The 19,576-nt window shown below is 49.1% G+C and overlaps 1 protein-coding gene across 1 annotated transcript in view; it reads left to right on the forward strand.

Annotated features, from left to right (window-relative positions):
- NPHP4 (nephrocystin 4) overlaps positions 1 to 19,576 on the forward strand; it is a 355,418-nt gene that overhangs the window by 294,169 nt on the left and 41,673 nt on the right. Inside the window, exons 21-23 of the mRNA XM_075328429.1 lie at positions 6,088 to 6,314; positions 8,142 to 8,331; positions 11,429 to 11,509. Coding sequence (XP_075184544.1) covers positions 6,088 to 6,314; positions 8,142 to 8,331; positions 11,429 to 11,509 — 498 coding nt within the window. The remainder of the gene's footprint in view (positions 1 to 6,087; positions 6,315 to 8,141; positions 8,332 to 11,428; positions 11,510 to 19,576) is intronic.

Raw genomic sequence — 19,576 nt, forward strand, 5'->3', positions numbered from 1 at the left:
ATGACATGTTGAGTCTCATTACAAACACAAATAGCATTCATCTCCCACCTCTGGCAGTCAGTGTGGGGGGCATAGTGCTGCAGAGTTCAGTCTCATTACAAACACAAAACATTTTTAGTTGTCATTACTGGCAGTCATTGTGCGGGAGGGTGGGGGGGCACACAGTGTTGCAGAGTTGAGTCTCATTACAAACTCAACCCACTTTCAGCTCTCACTATTGGCAGTCATTATGGGGGGCACAATGCTGCAGAGTTGAGTCTCATTACAAACACAAATAGTATTCAACTCCCACCTCTGGCAGTCAGTGTGGGGCACAGTGCTGCAGAGTTGAGTCTCATTACAAACACAACCCATTTTTAGTTCTCATTACTGGCAGTCATTGTGCAGGAGGGGGGAGGGCACAGTGCTGCAAAGTTGAGTCTCATTACAAACACAACCCACTTTCAGCTCTCACTATTGGAAGTCATTGTGGGGGGCACAGTGCTGCAGAGTTGAGTCTCATTACAAACATAACCACCTTTCAGCTCTCACTGCTGGTAGTCATCGTTGGGTTTGGGGGACACAGTGCTGCAGAGTTGAGTCTCATTACAAACACATAGCATTCAGCTCTCATCTCCGTCAGTCAGTGTGTGGGGAGTGACAGTGCTGAAGAGTGGAGTCTTATTACAAATACTTCTAGTAGCTTTCCTTTCATAGTGCTGACGGCTCTGGTAATCATAAGCAGGCATACAAATACAAGGGGAAAAAGAACATGACCGTAATATAGCTTAGAACAAGATCTGTGTGAGGCATTATGACTGTCTACTCTGCTCCCTGCAGAGTCATTACATGTGCTGGAGCACAGCAGACCTGCATGTGATTAACAGCTTTCATCTCCAGCAGTCAGTGTGGGGGGAGGGGCTGTGTGGCAGAGTTCAATTTCATTTAAGGGGTTGTCCACTACTTGGACAAACCCCTTCTCAATCAGAGAGTTTGCCTTCATTAAAATAAAAACTCTCATACTTGCCTCCGGTATTGGCGCCGTTACAGCGGTGTCAGCACTCACTCTCCCGGGGCTCACATGAGGCCGGCACTCTCTCATGGGAGAGTGAGTGCTGGCAGCGCTGGAACGGTGCTGGTACCGGAGGTGAGTATAAGTTTTATTTTAAGGGGTGCAGACACTCAGATTAGGAGGACGTTGCCCAAGTAGTGGAACACTTCTTTAAAGAGGATTTCTTCCTTTTTGGTTTAGTTCTATCTAGTTTTTACAGGAGTTCTTTAGATTCAATCCATGACAATATAACACAATTTATATGTCAAGCAGAAAAGTAAAACATCGGGTTTTTAATTTTTAATCTGAAAACGCTGACTCTCTGTTGTTGTCGTGTCAGGATAAACTTTGCCTTTTTGGCCGTCACCCGGCCCATCTGTCGGTAAAAAGTTAGCAGCAATTTACTGTGCATAAAGTAATTTTCCATCTGAATAAATTACAAGCCTTCGGGTAGAAATTAGTTGATCTTTTCTTAAGGATTAGTCGAAGGTAAAGTTCGTAGCTGTCCTGACAAAGAAACTAATAGACATTGAGTACTGAGCGCTGTCATCAATCTTTAAAGGGTTTGTGTCAAGTAAGGGGAGATACTCCCTATCAAATCTCTATTTTTTTGCCTCTTATGGACTGGTGTATGTCAGAATACTCCCTTAGTTGTACTTGTGTTTTTGATCTATTTTACACTGGTTAAAGGGGTTGTACGATTAAAGCAAGTCATCACTTATCTGTAATATTGGTGATAACTTGTAGATCGGTGGGTGTCCAACCTCTTAGAATCACAACTACCAAAAGAACTGGTAACTTTTATCCTCACTAGATGTCACAATGACTATGGGTTAGCGGGAAACAAGGGCTTCTAAGCTGTCCCTCAAGCTTGGGGACCCTACGCTATCCCTAACCTCAGGAATACTCCTAATGGTGGAGAGGCCTGAGTTTCCTTCCTGGCCTTGCTTCTGACTAGTCCTGATTAGTGTTGAGCGGACCCGGACCGGCAAAATCTGCATCCGCACGGTTTGAGCGGCAGATCCGAGTCCGACCCAGACGCGGGATTCCAGGTGCACGATCCGGATTCGGCTTTTTTTTTTTCCCCTCTCGCGCTCTCTCTCTCGCTCCCACTCTTCATTGACATATAGGGCTGGATTCCGGATCGGATCTGGACTTCTTTGTCAACCCGCCGCTGATCCACCGGACCTCCGCTCAACTCTAGCCCTGATCTAATTACCCCCACCCCTCTCCCCCAGAAAGGGACAGGACAGGAGTCTATTGAAACCACAGATGAAGACAGACAAGGGAAAACCAAAACTCTGTCACACAGCACGCACACACAAAGGTAAAGACAATAAGAGATTTAAGAGGAAAACAAGAGCAGGAGGGAATCTACAAAACAACCGCAACAAACAAAAAGCACAACTAAGCATAATTTTCCCCAAAGATTCTGGGACACCACACTTCACAGACCAACATAGAATAAACTATAGCTGGCATGGGTAGAAAGATTCCAAAAGCATAAATAGGAGGAGAGCAGATGTGATAGGCCTCCCCACAACATGTGATTAAAGTAGTAAGCAGACTAGCAGAGATTAACTCCTGCTAGCCTGCCTATGAATCAGCACGCAGAAGGCCGATGCCTGTGTTGATCCTCGACACCAGAGAAACCATCGGGTGGAGTATCAGAATCTGCAATCTGAACAGAGTCCAATGCTGCCATGACAGTCGGTGAAGATTGTGCAAAACTCCGTATGACACTAGAATGAAGCAATGATGCACATGCTCGACCCCTGCTCCATTCATTCTCTAATGAGTGGCCAGGAGCTGGGTTCAGCTTTTTCCGGCAGCTCTATAGACAATGATTAGAGAGGCGATCAGGTTTCAAATTTATCACTCCACTGTATAACAGGGATAAAAGTGTCCCGTCAGGTACCAAAATTCACTCTTCTACTGGTTGTTGCCAGATTCAACAGTCGATCTGCCACCGATCAGTAAGTTATCACCTATCCTATGGATAGGTGATTATTTATTTTCAGCAGATAACCCCTTTAAAGGGAATCTGTCAGCAGGTTTTTGCTATTTAATCTGAGATCAGCATAATGTAGGGGCAGAGAGGCTAAATCCAGGCATGCTTCACTTATTAACCTGGGTGCTGTAGTTTCAATACAATTAGTGTTTTATCAGCAGGCGAGTATCACTACAGGACTAGGTCTCATGTGCAAGCTAGTTTAGCTAATTTGTGTTTCTCCGCCCCCACCACTGATTGTCAGCTTGCTTAGAACATACAGAGTAATCAGGAAGCTGCCAATCAGGGGTGAGCTGACTATAAGGCCTGCAACACACATCCGTGCCGCCGGTACGTGTTTGGGACTTTTTGACACGTACCGGTGGCATGAACACACGTGCACCAATGTTACCCTATGGTAACAGGCACACACACGTACAGCCACACGGAACGTGTGTCCGTGTGGTTTGTACGTGTGTGCGTTTTTTAACACGGATGACATGTCCGCGTTTCACCGGTATCACGCAGATACTGACCTGCTAAAGTCAATGACGTGTGTTTTCCGTACGGTCCGTGTGTTTGTTTTTTTTTAACAAAATGGTGAAACGGCTCAAGATACACGGACTGCACACGGACATGACACATACGTATCTCACGCATACACGGACATTCAACACGCACGCACGGTAAGCATAGGGCATAACACTCATGTCACACGTACCGGAGATACAGTTAGATCCAGAAATATTTGGACAGTGACACAAGTTTTGTTATTTTAGCTGTTTACAAAAACATGTTCAGAAATACAATTATATATATAATATGGGCTGAAAGTGCACACTCCCAGCTGCAATATGAGAGTTTTCACATCCAAATCGGAGAAAGGGTTTAGGAATCATAGCTCTGTAATGCATAGCCTCCTCTTTTTCAAGGTACCAAAAGTAATTGGACAAGGGACTCTAAGGGCTGCAATTAACTCTGAAGGCGTCTCCCTCGTTAACCTGTAATCAATGAAGTAGTTAAAAGGTCTGGGGTTGATTACAGGTGTGTGGTTTTGCATTTGGAAGCTGTTGCTGTGACCAGACAACATGCGGTCTAAGGAACTCTCAATTGAGGTGAAACAGAACATCCTGAGGCTGAAAAAAAAGAAAAAATCCATCAGAGAGATAGCAGACATGCTTGGAGTAGCAAAATCAACAGTCGGGTACATTCTGAGAAAAAAGGAATTGACTGGTGAGCTTGGGAACTCAAAAAGGCCTGGGCGTCCACGGATGACAACAGTGGTGGATGATCGCCGCATACTTTCTTTGGTGAAGAAGAACCCGTTCACAACATCAACTGAAGTCCAGAACACTCTCAGTGAAGTAGGTGTATCTGTCTCTAAGTCAACAGTAAAGAGAAGACTCCATGAAAGTAAATACAAAGGGTTCACATCTAGATGCAAACCATTCATCAATTCCAAAAATAGACAGGCCAGAGTTAAATTTGCTGAAAAACACCTCATGAAGCCAGCTCAGTTCTGGAAAAGTATTCTATGGACAGATGAGACCAAGATCAACCTGTACCAGAATGATGGGAAGAAAAAAGTTTGGAGAAGAAAGGGAACGGCACATGATCCAAGGCACACCACATCCTCTGTAAAACATGGTGGAGGCAACGTGATGGCATGGGCATGCATGGCTTTCAATGGCACTGGGTCACTTGTGTTTATTGATGACATAACAGCAGACAAGAGTAGCCGGATGAATTCTGAAGTGTACAGGGATATACTTTCAGCCCAGATTCAGCCAAATGCCGCAAAGTTGATCGGACGGCGCTTCATAGTACAGATGGACAATGACCCCAAGCATACAGCCAAAGCTACCCAGGAGTTCATGAGTGCAAAAAAGTGGAACATTCTGCAATGGCCAAGTCAATCACCAGATCTTAACCCAATTGAGCATGCATTTCACTTGCTCAAATCCAGACTTAAGACGGAAAGACCCACAAACAAGCAAGACCTGAAGGCTGCGGCTGTAAAGGCCTGGCAAAGCATTAAGAAGGAGGAAACCCAGCGTTTGGTGATGTCCATGGGTTCCAGACTTAAGGCAGTGATTGCCTCCAAAGGATTCGCAACAAAATATTGAAAATAAAAATATTTTGTTTGGGTTTGGTTTATTTGTCCAATTACTTTTGACCTCCTAAAATGTGGAGTGTTTGTAAAGAAATGTGTACAATTCCTACAATTTCTATCAGATATTTTTGTTCAAACCTTCAAATTAAACGTTACAATCTGCACTTGAATTCTGTTGTAGAGGTTTCATTTCAAATCCAATGTGGTGGCATGCAGAGCCCAACTCGCCAAAATTGTGTCACTGTCCAAATATTTCTGGACCTAACTGTATGTTGATCTCCCTAAGGTCAACAATGCTTGCTTAAGTACACGTACCGGAGAAACGGACATCCAAAATGGAACACGGACCCAAAAAACGGACCGTAAGACACGCACGTATTTTTTGCGGATGTGTGTTTCAGGCCTAAGACAGCTCAGCATTCTGAGCTCTGCTACATCTACAACAGAGAAAACTGTGATTCTATCAAAACTACACTAAGCAGACCAGTAAGTGGTACATCACTGGAATCAGGCGCTCTGCCCCTATATCATGCAGCTCTCAAATTGCATAGCAAAAACCTGCTGACTTATTCTCTTTAAATGGCCTCTAGGGTATGTTACCCAGCTTTTCTGGCACCAGGATGGTAGGAAAGATCTCTCCAGCTCCCAGTTCATTGTATAACAGGAAGGACATGCCGATCAGAACTTTGATAAGCCAGGTTTGTTACCCAGCTTTCCTGGCTCCAGAATGGTAGGAAAGACCTCTCCAGCTCCCAGCTCATTGTAAGCCAGCCGACAACCCTACTGACGACTGTGGTCCTAGATGAGTTGTCACCCAACTTTCCCAGAATCAGATCCAATGTATGTGATAAAAGATGGCTTGTGTTTCGAGATGTACTGTGCCACTTTTTGTTGTATGAGACATTAGTATTGAGCTGTTTTTCTGTGTTTTTCTCACTTTTTTTTTGTTTCTAGTCTCATCATGAGCAGCGCACTCAGCACACTAGAGATTTGCAGCTCATTGAAGCGTACCGGGAACGCACCAAAGCCGAGTGTATCTCCAGTATGCTGAATCAGGCTATTACCTCAAATTACACCGTGTATGCTACGCTGGGCACCGCAGAATTCTTTGAATTTCAACTTAAAAACCCTTATAACATCCAGTACACCATATCTATTGAGATTGATCATTCAGACCTCAGGTACAAACTAATGTATGGGATCCGTGTACTGTTATCATCATCCAAAAATATGTAATAAACTGTCTGTGCAGCTAAAAACCAACTTTCCGCTGAAGGATCTGAGCCACGAGGTGCTACGTGACGGAATAGGTGTCCACCGAGGGTCTAGATGTTAACTCGTACTCTGCAGGGTCAGGCAAAAGATGTCATTACTAGGAGATAAAAACCTGTAGTGACTAGAAAGAATAAAAGAGGAAAAATTCAGGACCATAAAACCTTTAACACTTTATAGTAAAAAATCCTAGATTGTGAGGCGCTGATGAGAATCCATGGCAGCCCGCCGAGAGGCTAATTGGACGCCTGTCAGCGTAACACTGACAGGCATAATACACTGCCGATCCAAATTCTGGAAGCATATTATATCAGCGTTCAAGTGATGTCACAGTCAAGTCCCCTAATAGGACAGAATAAAAATAAAGTTCAACAAAATGTTTTAAAATTTGTGTAAAAAAACTGCATCTTTTTTCGATTAAAAATGCTTTATTATTTAACAGCCTTCAACTCTATCTCGAGCCATGGCAACTTGATGGATGAACTCTCTCTAGGAAGATAAACCTTGTGCAGCCTATATAGGTCCACCAGGGTCTTCTCCGCCTAGATAGGACCACCAGGGTATTCTTCACCTAGATAGATCTCCCAGGGTCTTCTCCACCTAGATAGATCCTCCAGGGTCTTCTCCACCTAGATAGGTCACCCCGGGGTCTTCTCCGCCTAGATAGGTCCCCCAGAGTCTTCTCCGCCTAGATAGAACCACCAGGGTCTTCTCCACCTAGATAGGTACCCCAGGGTCTTCTCCGCCTAGATAGATCCACCAGGGTCTTCTCTGCCTAGATAGGTCCAACAGGGGCTTCTCCACCTAGATAGGTCCACCAGGGTCTTCTCCGCCTAGATAGGTCCACCAGAGCCTTCTCCGTCTAGATAGGTCTACCAGGGCCTTCGTTGCCTAGATAGGTCCACCAGGGTCTTCTCTGCCTAGATAGGTCATTAAGGGTCTTCTCCTCCTAGATAGGTCCACCAGGGTCTTCTCCATCTAGATAGGTCCACCAGGGTCTTCTCTGCCTAGATTAGGTCCCCCAGGGTTTTCTCCTGCTAGATAGGTCTCCCATGGTTTTCTCCGCCTAGATAGGACCACCAGGGTCTTCACCACCATTTTCTTGATGGTATCAAGCCATCAGGCTGCTGGTCTTCCTCTTCGCCTTGTTCCTCCTATTCTTCTGACCATGATGTCCTTCTCCAGTGATTGCTCTCTTTATATGATGTGTCCAAAGTAGGCAAGTCATAGCTTGATGATCCTTGCTTCGAGTCATCTTTGAAAAAGTCATTTGGTGTATCTCAAAATCATGGAAACATGGAAATATTATGGAAATATTGGATAACTTGAAGTCACAGGCCCCAAACATGAGCTGCACTACTAAGAGGTTGTGGTGGCAATAACTACATTTGCCGGAGACATACCTTGCCAACTCTCCCAGGGAGCTCCGTTAAGGGGATAAGTAGCCAAAACAGTCGGCTCTGCTTGAAACCCTCGGAGGGTCTCTTTATTAATGGATTTGGCAAGGATGAGTCTTGGAAAATAGGCTAAATTTGCCAGCTTTCTGCGTCACAAAAGGAAGTCCAGATTGTTGGTGGTAAAAGTTGGCTAGTATAGTCTGAAGCTTATGGTGATATAAGTCCCCCTAGTTGCCATGTCACCACAGTGTTGGACAGAAAGAGTCCGAATCTCAGACAGGTGACAAAATCGTCTGGTCCGCAGAATATAAAGCTGAAGGTTTCTCTCTACACTTCCAGGGTGATCGTGGACACGCAGGAATGGAGACATTTTAAAGAGCTGACAAATACAATGACACCCATAGAAGAGAATATGTTTCATGTTCAGCAGCAGAGCGATACCCCCCAGCTGTACCTCCGCCCCAAGGAGACGGTTTATATTCCGTTCAGGTACCAGACTTTCTGCATGGATCATTCGTCTCTGATGCCGGTGAGTCTTGGAATGATACTTGATGTAAACATTACAGATTATATGGCACATGGCCTGTTCGATCATATGCTTAAAGGGATTGTCCTCTCAGAAAATCTTAGGGGTACTTTGCACGTTGCGACATCGCTACTGCGATGTCGTCGGGGTCAAATCGAAAGTGACGCACATCCGGCGCCGGTAACGACGTCGCAAAGTGTAAAGCCTAGAAGCACCGATAAGCGATCGCAAAAGCATCGTAAATCGGTGATCTGCGTAGCGTCGGTCATTTTCATAATTTCACTGCAGCGACAGGTACGATGTTGTTCCTCGTTCCCGCGGCAGCACACATCGCTGTGTATGAAGCCGCAGGAGCGAGGAACTTCTCCTTACCTGCCTCCACCGGCTATGCGGAAGGAAGGAGGTGGGCGGGATGTTTACGTCCCGCTCATCTCCGCCCCTCCACTTCTATTGGTCGCTGGCCAGAGCGACGTCGCCGGGCAGGTAAGTGCGTGTGAAGCTGCTGTAGCGATAATGTTCGCTATGGCAGCTATCACAAGATATCGCATGTGCATCGGAGGCGGCTACTATCGCGCTCGGCATCGCAAGCATCAGCTAGCGATGTCGCAGCGTGCAAAGTACCCCTTAGTCCCCAGTTTCAGCTTGTTATAAAACCAAACTGTGCTCTACTCAGCATCCTCAGGTTCAGTGCTGCGTCTCTGCTGCTGCTACCGATGTCCAGTGTTAGGTGAGGCACTGATGTCACATCGACAGTATGGTAGCCAATGAGTGAGCTCAGCGGCCCTCCTCAGTGCTTACTGATTGGTTACTGCCATCATGGTCACAGACAGTACCAGATCCTGGGAGAAATAGCAGAGCCACAGCGCTGGACCTGGGGGCAGTGAATAAAGCACAGTTTGTTTTATTAGAACATTATGCACTTGACTTTCTAAGAAGGGATAAGCCCCATAATAGTTGGCTTATTATGAGCATTTGATTAGAGTTTCTCAAGTTTTGAAAACATATTTTTATATATACTATTAGGGAATTTTGCGTTATTATTAGGAGTCCTCTGCTTAGGATCCTCATCGACAGTGGCTAGAGGGAACGTCTTTCACCCTGAAGGACCTACCGTGTCCTGCATTACAATGACAGCTGATTGTTGTGAAAGGGCAGGGTGTAATAATTAATTTCCCCTGTGATGGCATTGTAGTGAAACTGCCCATTTACTGCAAGGCCTTACCCAGGTATTATAACTGATGCTGGGAAACCAAGCAGAGGACACAGAGATTTTAAAATTGGAGAACCCCTTTAAAGGCAACCTTTCAGGTGATTTTGTAGTACAATTCTGTTATCTTTAAATAGGGCTTAAGGAGATCTTTCAGGATCAGTAAGTTTTATAGCTCTTCCTTATCCTGTTATTCTCTTGTAAGCGTCCTAAGGCCCCGTCACACTAAGCAACATCGCTAGCAACATCGCTGCTAACGAACAACTTTTGTGACGTAACAGCGATGTTGCTGTGTGTGAAATCCAGCAACAACCTGGCCCCTGCTGTGAGGTCGCTGGTTGTTGCTGAATGTCCTGGGCCATTTTTTAGTTGTTGCTGTCCCGCTGTGAAGCACAGATCGCTGTGTGTGACAGCGAGACAGCAACAACTAAATGTGCAGGCAGCAGGAGCCGGCTTCTGCGGAGGCTGGTAACCAATGTAAACATCGGGTAACCAAGAAGCCCTGTCCTTGGTTACCCGATATTTACCTTTGTTACCAGCCTCCGCCGCTCTCACTGTCAGTGCCGGCTCCTGCTCTGTGCACATGTAGCTGCAGGACACATCGGGTTAATTAACCCGATGTGTGCTGTAGCTAGGAGAGCAGGGAGCCAGCGCTCAGTGTGCGCGGCTCCCTGCTCTGTGCACATTTAGCTGCAGTACACATCGGGTAATTAACCCGATGTGTGCTGTAACTAGGAGAGCAGGGAGCCAGCGCTAAGCGGTGTGCGCTGCTCCCTGCTCTCTGCACGTGTAGCTCCGTGCGCTGGTAACCAAGGTAAATATCGGGTTGGTTACCCGATATTTACCTTAGTTACCAAGCGCAGCATCTTCCACGCGGCGCTGGGGGCTGGTCACTGGTTGCTGGTGAGCTCACCAGCAACTCGTGTAGCGACGCTCCAGCGATCCCTGCCAGGTCAGGTTGCTGGTGGGATCGCTGGAGCGTCGCAGTGTGACATCTCACCAGCAACCTCCTAGCAACTTACCAATGATCCCTATCATTGTTGGGATCGCTTGTAAGTTGCTTAGTGTGACTGGACCTCTAGAATTCAGTGTCTCATGCACACTAGTCATTAGCTTTTCACTGCTCCACCCGCCTACCTCTCAATGCATTCACCTTCACCGCTGAGAGGTGGGAGGGAGTATAGGTAGGGGCAGCAGTGCAGATTCAATTCAGATTTACTATCACTGATGCCAGAACTGAGAGCTGGGAGGACGGAGTAGGGCATATGCAGTTTGTATTTACAAATGCTTGACTAGTGACACTGAATTCTATGGAACTTACAACAAGATAACAGGATAAGGTAGACCAATAAAATTTACTGATCCTGAAAGGTCTTCTTAAGTCCTTTATAAAGATAACATTAGTATTGTACTAGAAAATCACCTGACAAATTCCCTTTAATACTGGGTCCACTTTTTGTCCATCTTATATGTATTAATGGCCTGCACAGGCTGAGAAGCTGAGATCTGGCTGTCTCTATAATGTTGTATTGCATATTTTATCAGTTATGTGTTAAAGGGATCCTGTCGGCACATTTTTAGATATGGAAGTCGGGCTGTTGCTATGTAGACGCCTGTCACAAAGTTAGAATAATACATTTTTTTGTAGAGATTCAACCTGTCAATCATGAGAAATGCAGAGTAGAAGCCATATGCAGATCGAATTTCACATTCACCTTCTTATACCTCTTAATCTGATGTCTGCAATATATGTGGAATAACCACCCTCCCCAAGAGAATAGCAGACAGTATATATTATACCATGGTGGATGGGTAATTACCAGCTCATCTCTGTAATATCTGCACATTTGCGGGACCGTATGTGCTATACAATACAATTTTTTTTGGATGCAGAGTCCTGAACCCGTACGTTTAGCAAAAGATTCGGACAGATCCCAATTCAAGCCGAACACCATGTCTTCTAAGCGTATTAAGGTAAGATATACGGGACGTGGTATGTGTACGTCAAACCCTCTTGTTGTTTTCCAGTCCCTGTATCTATTTACATGTGTTTTCGTTGGCATATTACTAGTGTAATGCAGTCACTACTTATGGATAGTATAGACAGAACAGTAGTCAGACAAGCTGGGGTCAGGAAACTTGAGGATACGACAGGACACAGGGAGTAAACAGAAGTGCAGTCAAGTTACAGACCGAGGGTCAGAATTCCAGGAGAGTACGTATAGATTCAGGGAGCAGACAGAGACATGGTCAGAGAGCGGACCAAGGTCCAAAGCCAGGAGGTAGCGACAAAAACAGGGAACGGACAGAGAGAAGTCAAATAACGGTCCGGGGTCAAAGAAACTCAAAACTCAGATCAAAATACAAGCACAAACCCAAGCCAACAGCACAACTGCAGAACCAGAGTGCACGACTGGCAAGGTTCTGGGTGAGCATGCTCAGTAAAGAAACAGAGCAATTACCAGGAAGGTGGAAAACCTGTGTAATCAACACCTCCCAGAACCTCTGTAGTTGAGGAAAGCACAGCAGAACATCACCTGTGAGCACAATGCTCTGCACAGAGGAATAATGTCACTGCTGACTCTGTAGTGCAGCAGAGCATCACATGTGTGCACAATGCTCTGCACAGAGGAATAATGTCACTGCTGACTCTGTAGTGCAGCAGAGCATCACATGTGTGGCAAGATGCTCCGCACAGAGGAATTGAGACAACTAGGATATTTTATCATTTTATGATTGCTGGGATCCAGCCTTGATTCTATTTGATCCTGGGAATACAGGGGGAGACATACTTGGTGTGGTCATAAGACCTTTTACAAGTTTTCCAATGCCTGATGGGACTAAAACCAGCCCCTTCACTTGAATAGGGTAATGCTGAAGGTCCCTGCTTATTAGGTGGCCAGGGTACTACTGTACTGGGAAAACCGTGATGGAGTGTGCTTTACCACTGCTGTAGACCCTTGATTTGTCTGGGTACATAGAGGACCCCAACCCATCATAAAGTGGTGACGTACCCATGACTGTACAAGATGGAAAAAACCCTAATGATAAAACTGGTGACAACCAATATGGCCACTATATCAGTTCTTAAATGGGTGGTCAACCTGCTTTCCTACACTTCTGAAAGTCAAACCTGCTAAAGATCGCCATATACTTTAGAGAACTGTTAACTGACAACTATTCGTTCCAACCCCCAATATCATTGCACCTTCAGCTTTGCTGCACTTGCATTTACTCTCATTTGGGAGAGAAGAATAAGGGGTACTTTGCACGTTGCGACATCGCACCTGCGATATCGTCTGGGTCAAATCGAAAGTGCTGCACATCCGGCGCCGGTAACGATGTCGCAACGTGTAAAGCCTAGGAGAGAAAATGAACGAGCGTGAAACAGTCAAAAATCGGTGATTTGTTTCACGTCGTTCATTTTTATAATGGCGGTGCGTCCGCAGGTACGATGTTTTTCCTCGTTCTTGCAGCTCCACACATCGCTGTGTATGAAGTCGCAGGAGCGAGGAACATCTCCTTACCTGCGTCCCGACGGCAATGCGGAAGGAAGGAGGTGGGCGGGATGTTTATGTCCCGCTCATCTCCGCCCCTCCGCTTCTATTGGCCACCTGCCATGTGACATCGCTGTGACGCTGCACGAACTGAAGGAGGCGGGTTGCCGGGCAGAGCAACGTTGCAGGGCAGGTGAGTGTATGTGAAGCAGCCGTAGCGATAATGTTCGCTACGGCAGGTATCACAAGATATCGCAACTGCGACGGGGGCGGGTGCTATCGCGCTCGACATCGCAGCATCGGCTAGCGATGTCGCAGCGTGCAAAGTACTCCTAAGTCTATTATGGCCTTAGCTGGTTAAGTGGATTCTCTAAGGGGTAGCCACCTGAGCCGGCATTAAAAGGCCTGAACTCATGACATCATGACTTTCCTAGACTTCTGAATGGTAAACCTGCTTAAGATTGCCATATACTTTAGAAAACTGTTGACCGACAACTATTCGTTCCAACCCCCATATCATTGCACCTTCAGCTTAGCTGCACTTGCATGTGCTCTTATTTGGGAGAGAACAGTTATCCTCTGTAGCCTCACCTGGATAGGTGGATTCTCTAAGGAGTAGGTCAGGGTGAGGAACACTGACCAGAGGCAATGATGCAGTAGGGCTGGACTTGTTGGATGGCATGTGGAAGAACGCGAGGACCAGTATAGTTGGATGCGCAGGAGAGAAGGTGGATAACCAGAGCTTGAAGCACTAGATGCAACAAAGCCAAAAGTGTAGAAAAGCACAGCTGTATAGTCAGTCTGGTACATTGATGGAGGGATGCGGTAGCAGACAGAAAAAGCAAAGTTTTATAGGCGATTATATATCTTGTTGCAGAAGTTTGTTAGTGCACAGGAATGGCAGAGATGAGATTGTTATAAGGTACCTTGATACAGCAGAGTTAAGAGTTCAATAGCATCAAGAATTGCAGAGGAAAAGTCATTATCAAGTGCCTTTATTTAATAGAGCTTAAGGTGCGACAGCACCAGAAATAACAGAGACACGTGTGTTATCAAGAAACCTGATTTAAAAAAATTGAGGCTGTGAACAGCACCAAAAATGCCCATGCTTTTAGACTGCACTACCTGAATACTCAGGCTGGGCACAGCCACCTGAGCCTGCCTTAAAAGGTTTACCTGAATACTCAGGCTGGGCACAGCCTCCTGAGCCGGCTGTAAAAGGCCTACCTGAATACTCAGGCTGGGCACAGCCTCCTGAGTCGGCCGTAAAAGGCCTACCTGAATACTCAGGCTGGGCACAGCCACCTGAGCCAGCCTTAAAAGGCCTACCTGAATACTCAGGCTGGGCACAGCCACCTGAGCCGGCCATAAAAGACCTTTACTCATGACATCATGACTATAGGGCTAGGAACAAAAGCGTGGAAATTCAGCCAGGAGAGGTAACAAAACTAAGGACCCTTTTTGTTGGCCATTTAACTGCAGTAAGAACTGAAAGATCAGCCTTTATGAATTCTAACATGTGCGACTCTTCTTTTCTCCGCTTTTTGCTGTCAGGACACCTCCAGGCACACATTAGATGGTCGGCTATAATTTATTTAATGTGTATGGCCACCTTTCGTTGTGTAGGAACACATTTCTCATCTATATATATAATTGCCTTATTCTGTCTGTCTGTCTGTCTGTCTATCTGTCTGTCTATCTGTCTGTCTGTCATGCTCCGAAATTGTGTCCTTACGGTGACACAAAGCTGATTGGCCGCTGGGCTCGCCATGGCCCCGCCCCCCCCACGGATTGGCCTCTCGCCCCGGCTCTCTGCAGGCCCCGCCCCCCTCACGCAATACACGCTCGCTCTGGCCCAACTGACACGGAGCCCCGATTCCCAGGTGAGTACACACACACATCAGATCACACTCACTCTCACACTCACTCTCACACACACCTCACACATCACAACATGCTGGGATATCTCTTGCTTCTACACCGGCTCCGTCAGGATCCCAGCAGCGCCACACATAACCTTGCGATGCTGGGATCTTCACGGAGGCCGTGAAAGCTGGTAACCATTATACACATCGGGTAACTAAGGTCCCTTGGTTACCCGATGTGTATCATAGTTACCAGTGTACACCGGCTCACACTCACTCTCACACACACCTCACACACACATCACATCGCATCCACACATCAAGGTCCTGCAGCGGCGGAAAATACAGACACATAACAGCACACACATAACAGCACACACATAACAGCACACACATAACAGCACACACATAACAGCACACACATACACACACACAAATCAGATCACACTCACTCACACACACACATCACATCGCATCCACATACTCACAACATCCTGGGATATCGCTTGCTTCTCGGCCTCGATACTGTGCTGTTGTGATCTTCCAGGACCTGCCGGAGGATCACATGGCCAGAAGCATGTGATATCCCCGGATGTTGTGAGTATAAGCGCGTATGTGCGATATCGTCAGTGTCTGTGTGTGTGAGTGGATGCGATCGGGTGTGTGTGAGTGGATGCGATCGGGTGTGTGTGAGTGGATGCGATCGGGTGTGTGTGAGTGGATGCGATCGGGTGTGTGTGAGTGGATGCGATCGGGTGTGTGAGTGTCGGCAGAGGAGCACGGCGTGCTGGAGGAGGCTGGGAGCAGAGAGGCTGATCATGGGGAAGGCTGGGAGGAGAGAGGCTGATGCTGGGGGAGGCTGGGAGGGGGAGGCTGGGACGAGGGAGGCTGATGCTGGTGGAGGCTGATGCTTGGGGAGGCTGATGCTGGGGGAGGCTGGAAGGAGAGAGGCTAATGCTGGTGGAGGCTGATGCTTGGGGGGGCTGATGCTGGGGGAGACTGGGAGGGGAAGGCTGATGCTGAGGGAGGCTGGGAGGAAGGAGGCTGGGAGGAGAGAGGCTGATCCTGGGGAAGGCTGGGAACGGGAGGCTGATGCTGAGGGAGGCTGGAAGGAGAGAGGCTGATGCTGGGGGAGGCTGGAAGGAGAGAGGCTGATGCTGGTGGAGGCTGATGCTTGGGGAGGCTGATGCTGGGGGAGACTGGGAGCGGAAGGCTGATGCTGAGGGAGGCTGGGAGAGGGAGGCTGGGAGGAAGGAGGCTGGGAGGAGAGAGGCTGATCCTGGGGAAGGCTGGGAAGGGGAGGCTGATGCTGGGGGAGGCTGGAAGGAGAGAGGCTGGAAGGAGAGAGGCTGATGCTGGTGGAGGCTGATGCATGGGGAGGCTGATGCTGGGGGAGACTGGGAGCAGAAGGCTGATGCTGAGGGAGGCTGGGAGGAAGGAGGCTGGGAGGAAGGAGGCTGGGAGGAGAGAGGCTGATCCTGGGGAAGGCTGGGAAGGGGAGGCTGATGCTGAGGGAAGCTGGAAGGAGAGAGGCTGATGCTGGGGGAGGCTGGAAGGAGAGAGGCTGAGGCTGGGAGGAGAGAGGCTGATGCTGGGGAAGGCTGATGCTGAGGGAGGCTGGGAGGGGAAAGCTGATGCTGGGGAAGGCTGGGAGGACGGAGGCTGGGAGGAGAGAGGCTGATCCTGGGGAAGGCTGGGAGAGGGAGGCTGATGCTGGAGGAGGCTGGAAGGAGAGAGGCTGATGCTGGCGGAGGCTGATGCTGGGGAGGCTGGGAGAGGGAGGCTGATGCTGAGGGAGGCTGGGAGGAGGGAGGCTGGGAGAGGTAGGCTGAGAGAAGAGAGGCTGATGCACACACACACACACACACACACACACGCGCGCGCACTGCACAACACACACACACACACTGGGAACCACAAACAACTGCCCTACACAGACACACACACACAGACAACGCTGCACACACACAACACCCAACACACAAACACCGCGGCACACACAAATATACGCACATACCGCACAACACACACATTGCACAAAACATACCTCCCCCCAAAACACACCACACACACACAAACCGCGCAACACACACACAACGCTACAGACACACAGCGCTCCACAAACAACGCAACACACATACAACACCGCTCTCACCCCCCGTCACACCCAGACAACACCCAGAACATGTACAGCGCCTACACAAACACTTGGTAACTACAGACAACAACATCTCTCTCTCTCTCTCTATATATATATATATATATATATAACAAAAATCATACATGAACTACACAATACGTAAATTCTAGAATACCCGATGCGTAGAATCGGGCCACCTTCTAGTCTATATATATAATTGCCTTATTCTGTCTGTCTGTCTGTCTTGCTCCAAAATTGTGTCCTTACAGTGACACAAAGCTGATTGGCCGCTGGGCTCACCATGGCCCCGCCCCCCCGCACGGATTGGCCGCTCGCCCAGGCAACTCGCCCACGCCCATCCCCCCTCATGCAATGCACGCTCGCTCTGGCCCCGCCCCCCGCACGCATTCCCCGAACCGACCGACACGGAGCCACGACTTCCAGGTGAGTACTGTACCCCCGGGAGCCCACATCAGCGTACGCCGCCAACCCAGCCGACACATACCCTCGCATTGCTGGGGTTGCCGCCGTATGCTGGTGTGGGCTCCCGTGCGAGCGGGGGACGGGATACGCTGGTAACCATGGTAGCATAGTTACCAGCGCATCAAGGTCCTGCAGCGGCGGAACATACAAACACGCATGCACACACACACACATCAGATCACACTCACTCTCACACACACCTCACACACACATCACATCGCATCCACACACTCACAACATCCTGGGATATCGCTTGCTTCTCGGTGGTGATACTGTGCAGTGAACTTCCAGGACCTGCCGGAGGATCACATGGCCAGAAGCATGTGGTATCTCTGGATGTTGTGAGTGTTAGCGCGTATGTGCAATATCGTCAATGTGTGTGTGCGTGAGTGTATGCGATCGGGTGTGTGTGAGTGTATGCGATCAGGTGTGTGTGAGTGTATGCGATCGGGTGTGTGTGTGTGCGATCGGATCTGTGTCGGCAGAGGAGCACGGCGTGCTGGAGGAGGCTGGGAGGAGAGAGGCTGATGCTGGGGACAGAAAAGGCTGATGCTGGGAGGACAGAGGCTGATGCTGGGAGGAGAGAGGCTGATGCTGGGAGGAGAGAGGCTGATCCTGGGGAAGGTTGGGAGGGGGAGGCTGAGAGAAGAGAGGCTGATGCTGGGGGAGGCTGAGGCTGGGGTAGGCTGGGAGGAGAGAGGCTGATGCTAGGGACAGAAAAGGCTGATGCTGGGAGGAGAGAGGCTGATGCTGGGAGAAGAGAGGCTGATGCTGGGAGGAGAGAGGCTGATGCTGGGAGGAGAGAGGCTGATGCTGCGGGCAGAGAGGCTGATGCTGCGGGCAGAGAGGCTGATGCTGGTGCAGAATGGGGGATGGAGCACGATGGGGGGTGCGCAGCATGGGGGATGGAGCACGATGGGGAGTGGCGCAGCATGAGGGATGGAACACGTTTGGGAGTACGCAGCATGGCGGATGGACCACGTTTGGGAGTGCGCAGCATGGCGGATGGAGCACGTTTGGGAGTGCGCAGCATGGCGGATGGACCACGTTTGGGAGTGCGCAGCATAGCGGATGGACCACGTTTGGGAGTGCGCAGCATGGGGGATGGAGCACGTTTGGGAGTGCGCAGCATGGCGGATGGAGCACGTTTGGGAGTGCGCAGCATGGCGGATGGACTACGTTTGGGAGTGCGCAGCATGGCGGATGGAGCACGTTTGGGAGTGCGCAGCATGGCGGTTGGAGCACGTTTGGGAGTGCGCAGCATGGCGGATGGAGCACGTTTGGGAGTGCGCAGCATGGCGGATGGAGCACGTTTGGGAGTGCGCAGCATGGCGGATGGAGCACATTTGGGAGTGCGCAGTATGGCGGATGGAGCACGTTGGGGAGTGCGCAGCATGGCGGATGGAGCACGTTTGGGAGTGCGCAGCATGGCGGATGGACCACGTTTGGGAGTGCGCAGCATGGCGGATGGAGCACGTTTGGGATTGCGCAGCATGGCGGATGGAGCACGTTTGGGAGTGCGCAGCATGGGGGATGGAGCATGTTTGGGAGTGCGCAGCATGGCGTATGGAGCACGTTTGGGAGTGCGCAGCATGGCGGATGGAGCACAATGGGGGGTGCGCAGCATGACGGATGGAGCACGTTTGGGAGTGCACAGCATGGCGGATGGAGCACGTTTGGGAGTGCGCAGCATGGCGGATGGAGCACGATAGGGAGTGCGCAGTATGGCGGATGGAGCACGTTTGGGAGTGCGCAGCATGGCGGATGGAGCACGTTTGGGAGTGCGCAGCATGGGGGATGGAGCATGTTTGGGAGTGCGCAGCATGGCGTATGGAGCACGTTTGGGAGTGCGCAGCATGGCGGATGGAGCACAATGGGGGGTGCGCAGCATGACGGATGGAGCACGTTTGGGAGTGCACAGCATGGCGGATGGAGCACGTTTGGGAGTGCGCAGCATGGCGGATGGAGCACGATAGGGAGTGCGCAGTATGGCGGATGGAGCACGTTTGGGAGTGCGCAGCATGGCGGATGGGGCACGTTTGGGAGTGCGCAGCAT

The sequence above is a fragment of the Anomaloglossus baeobatrachus genome, chromosome 11, assembly GCF_048569485.1.
Source record: "Anomaloglossus baeobatrachus isolate aAnoBae1 chromosome 11, aAnoBae1.hap1, whole genome shotgun sequence".
Taxonomy (NCBI): domain Eukaryota; kingdom Metazoa; phylum Chordata; class Amphibia; order Anura; family Aromobatidae; genus Anomaloglossus; species Anomaloglossus baeobatrachus.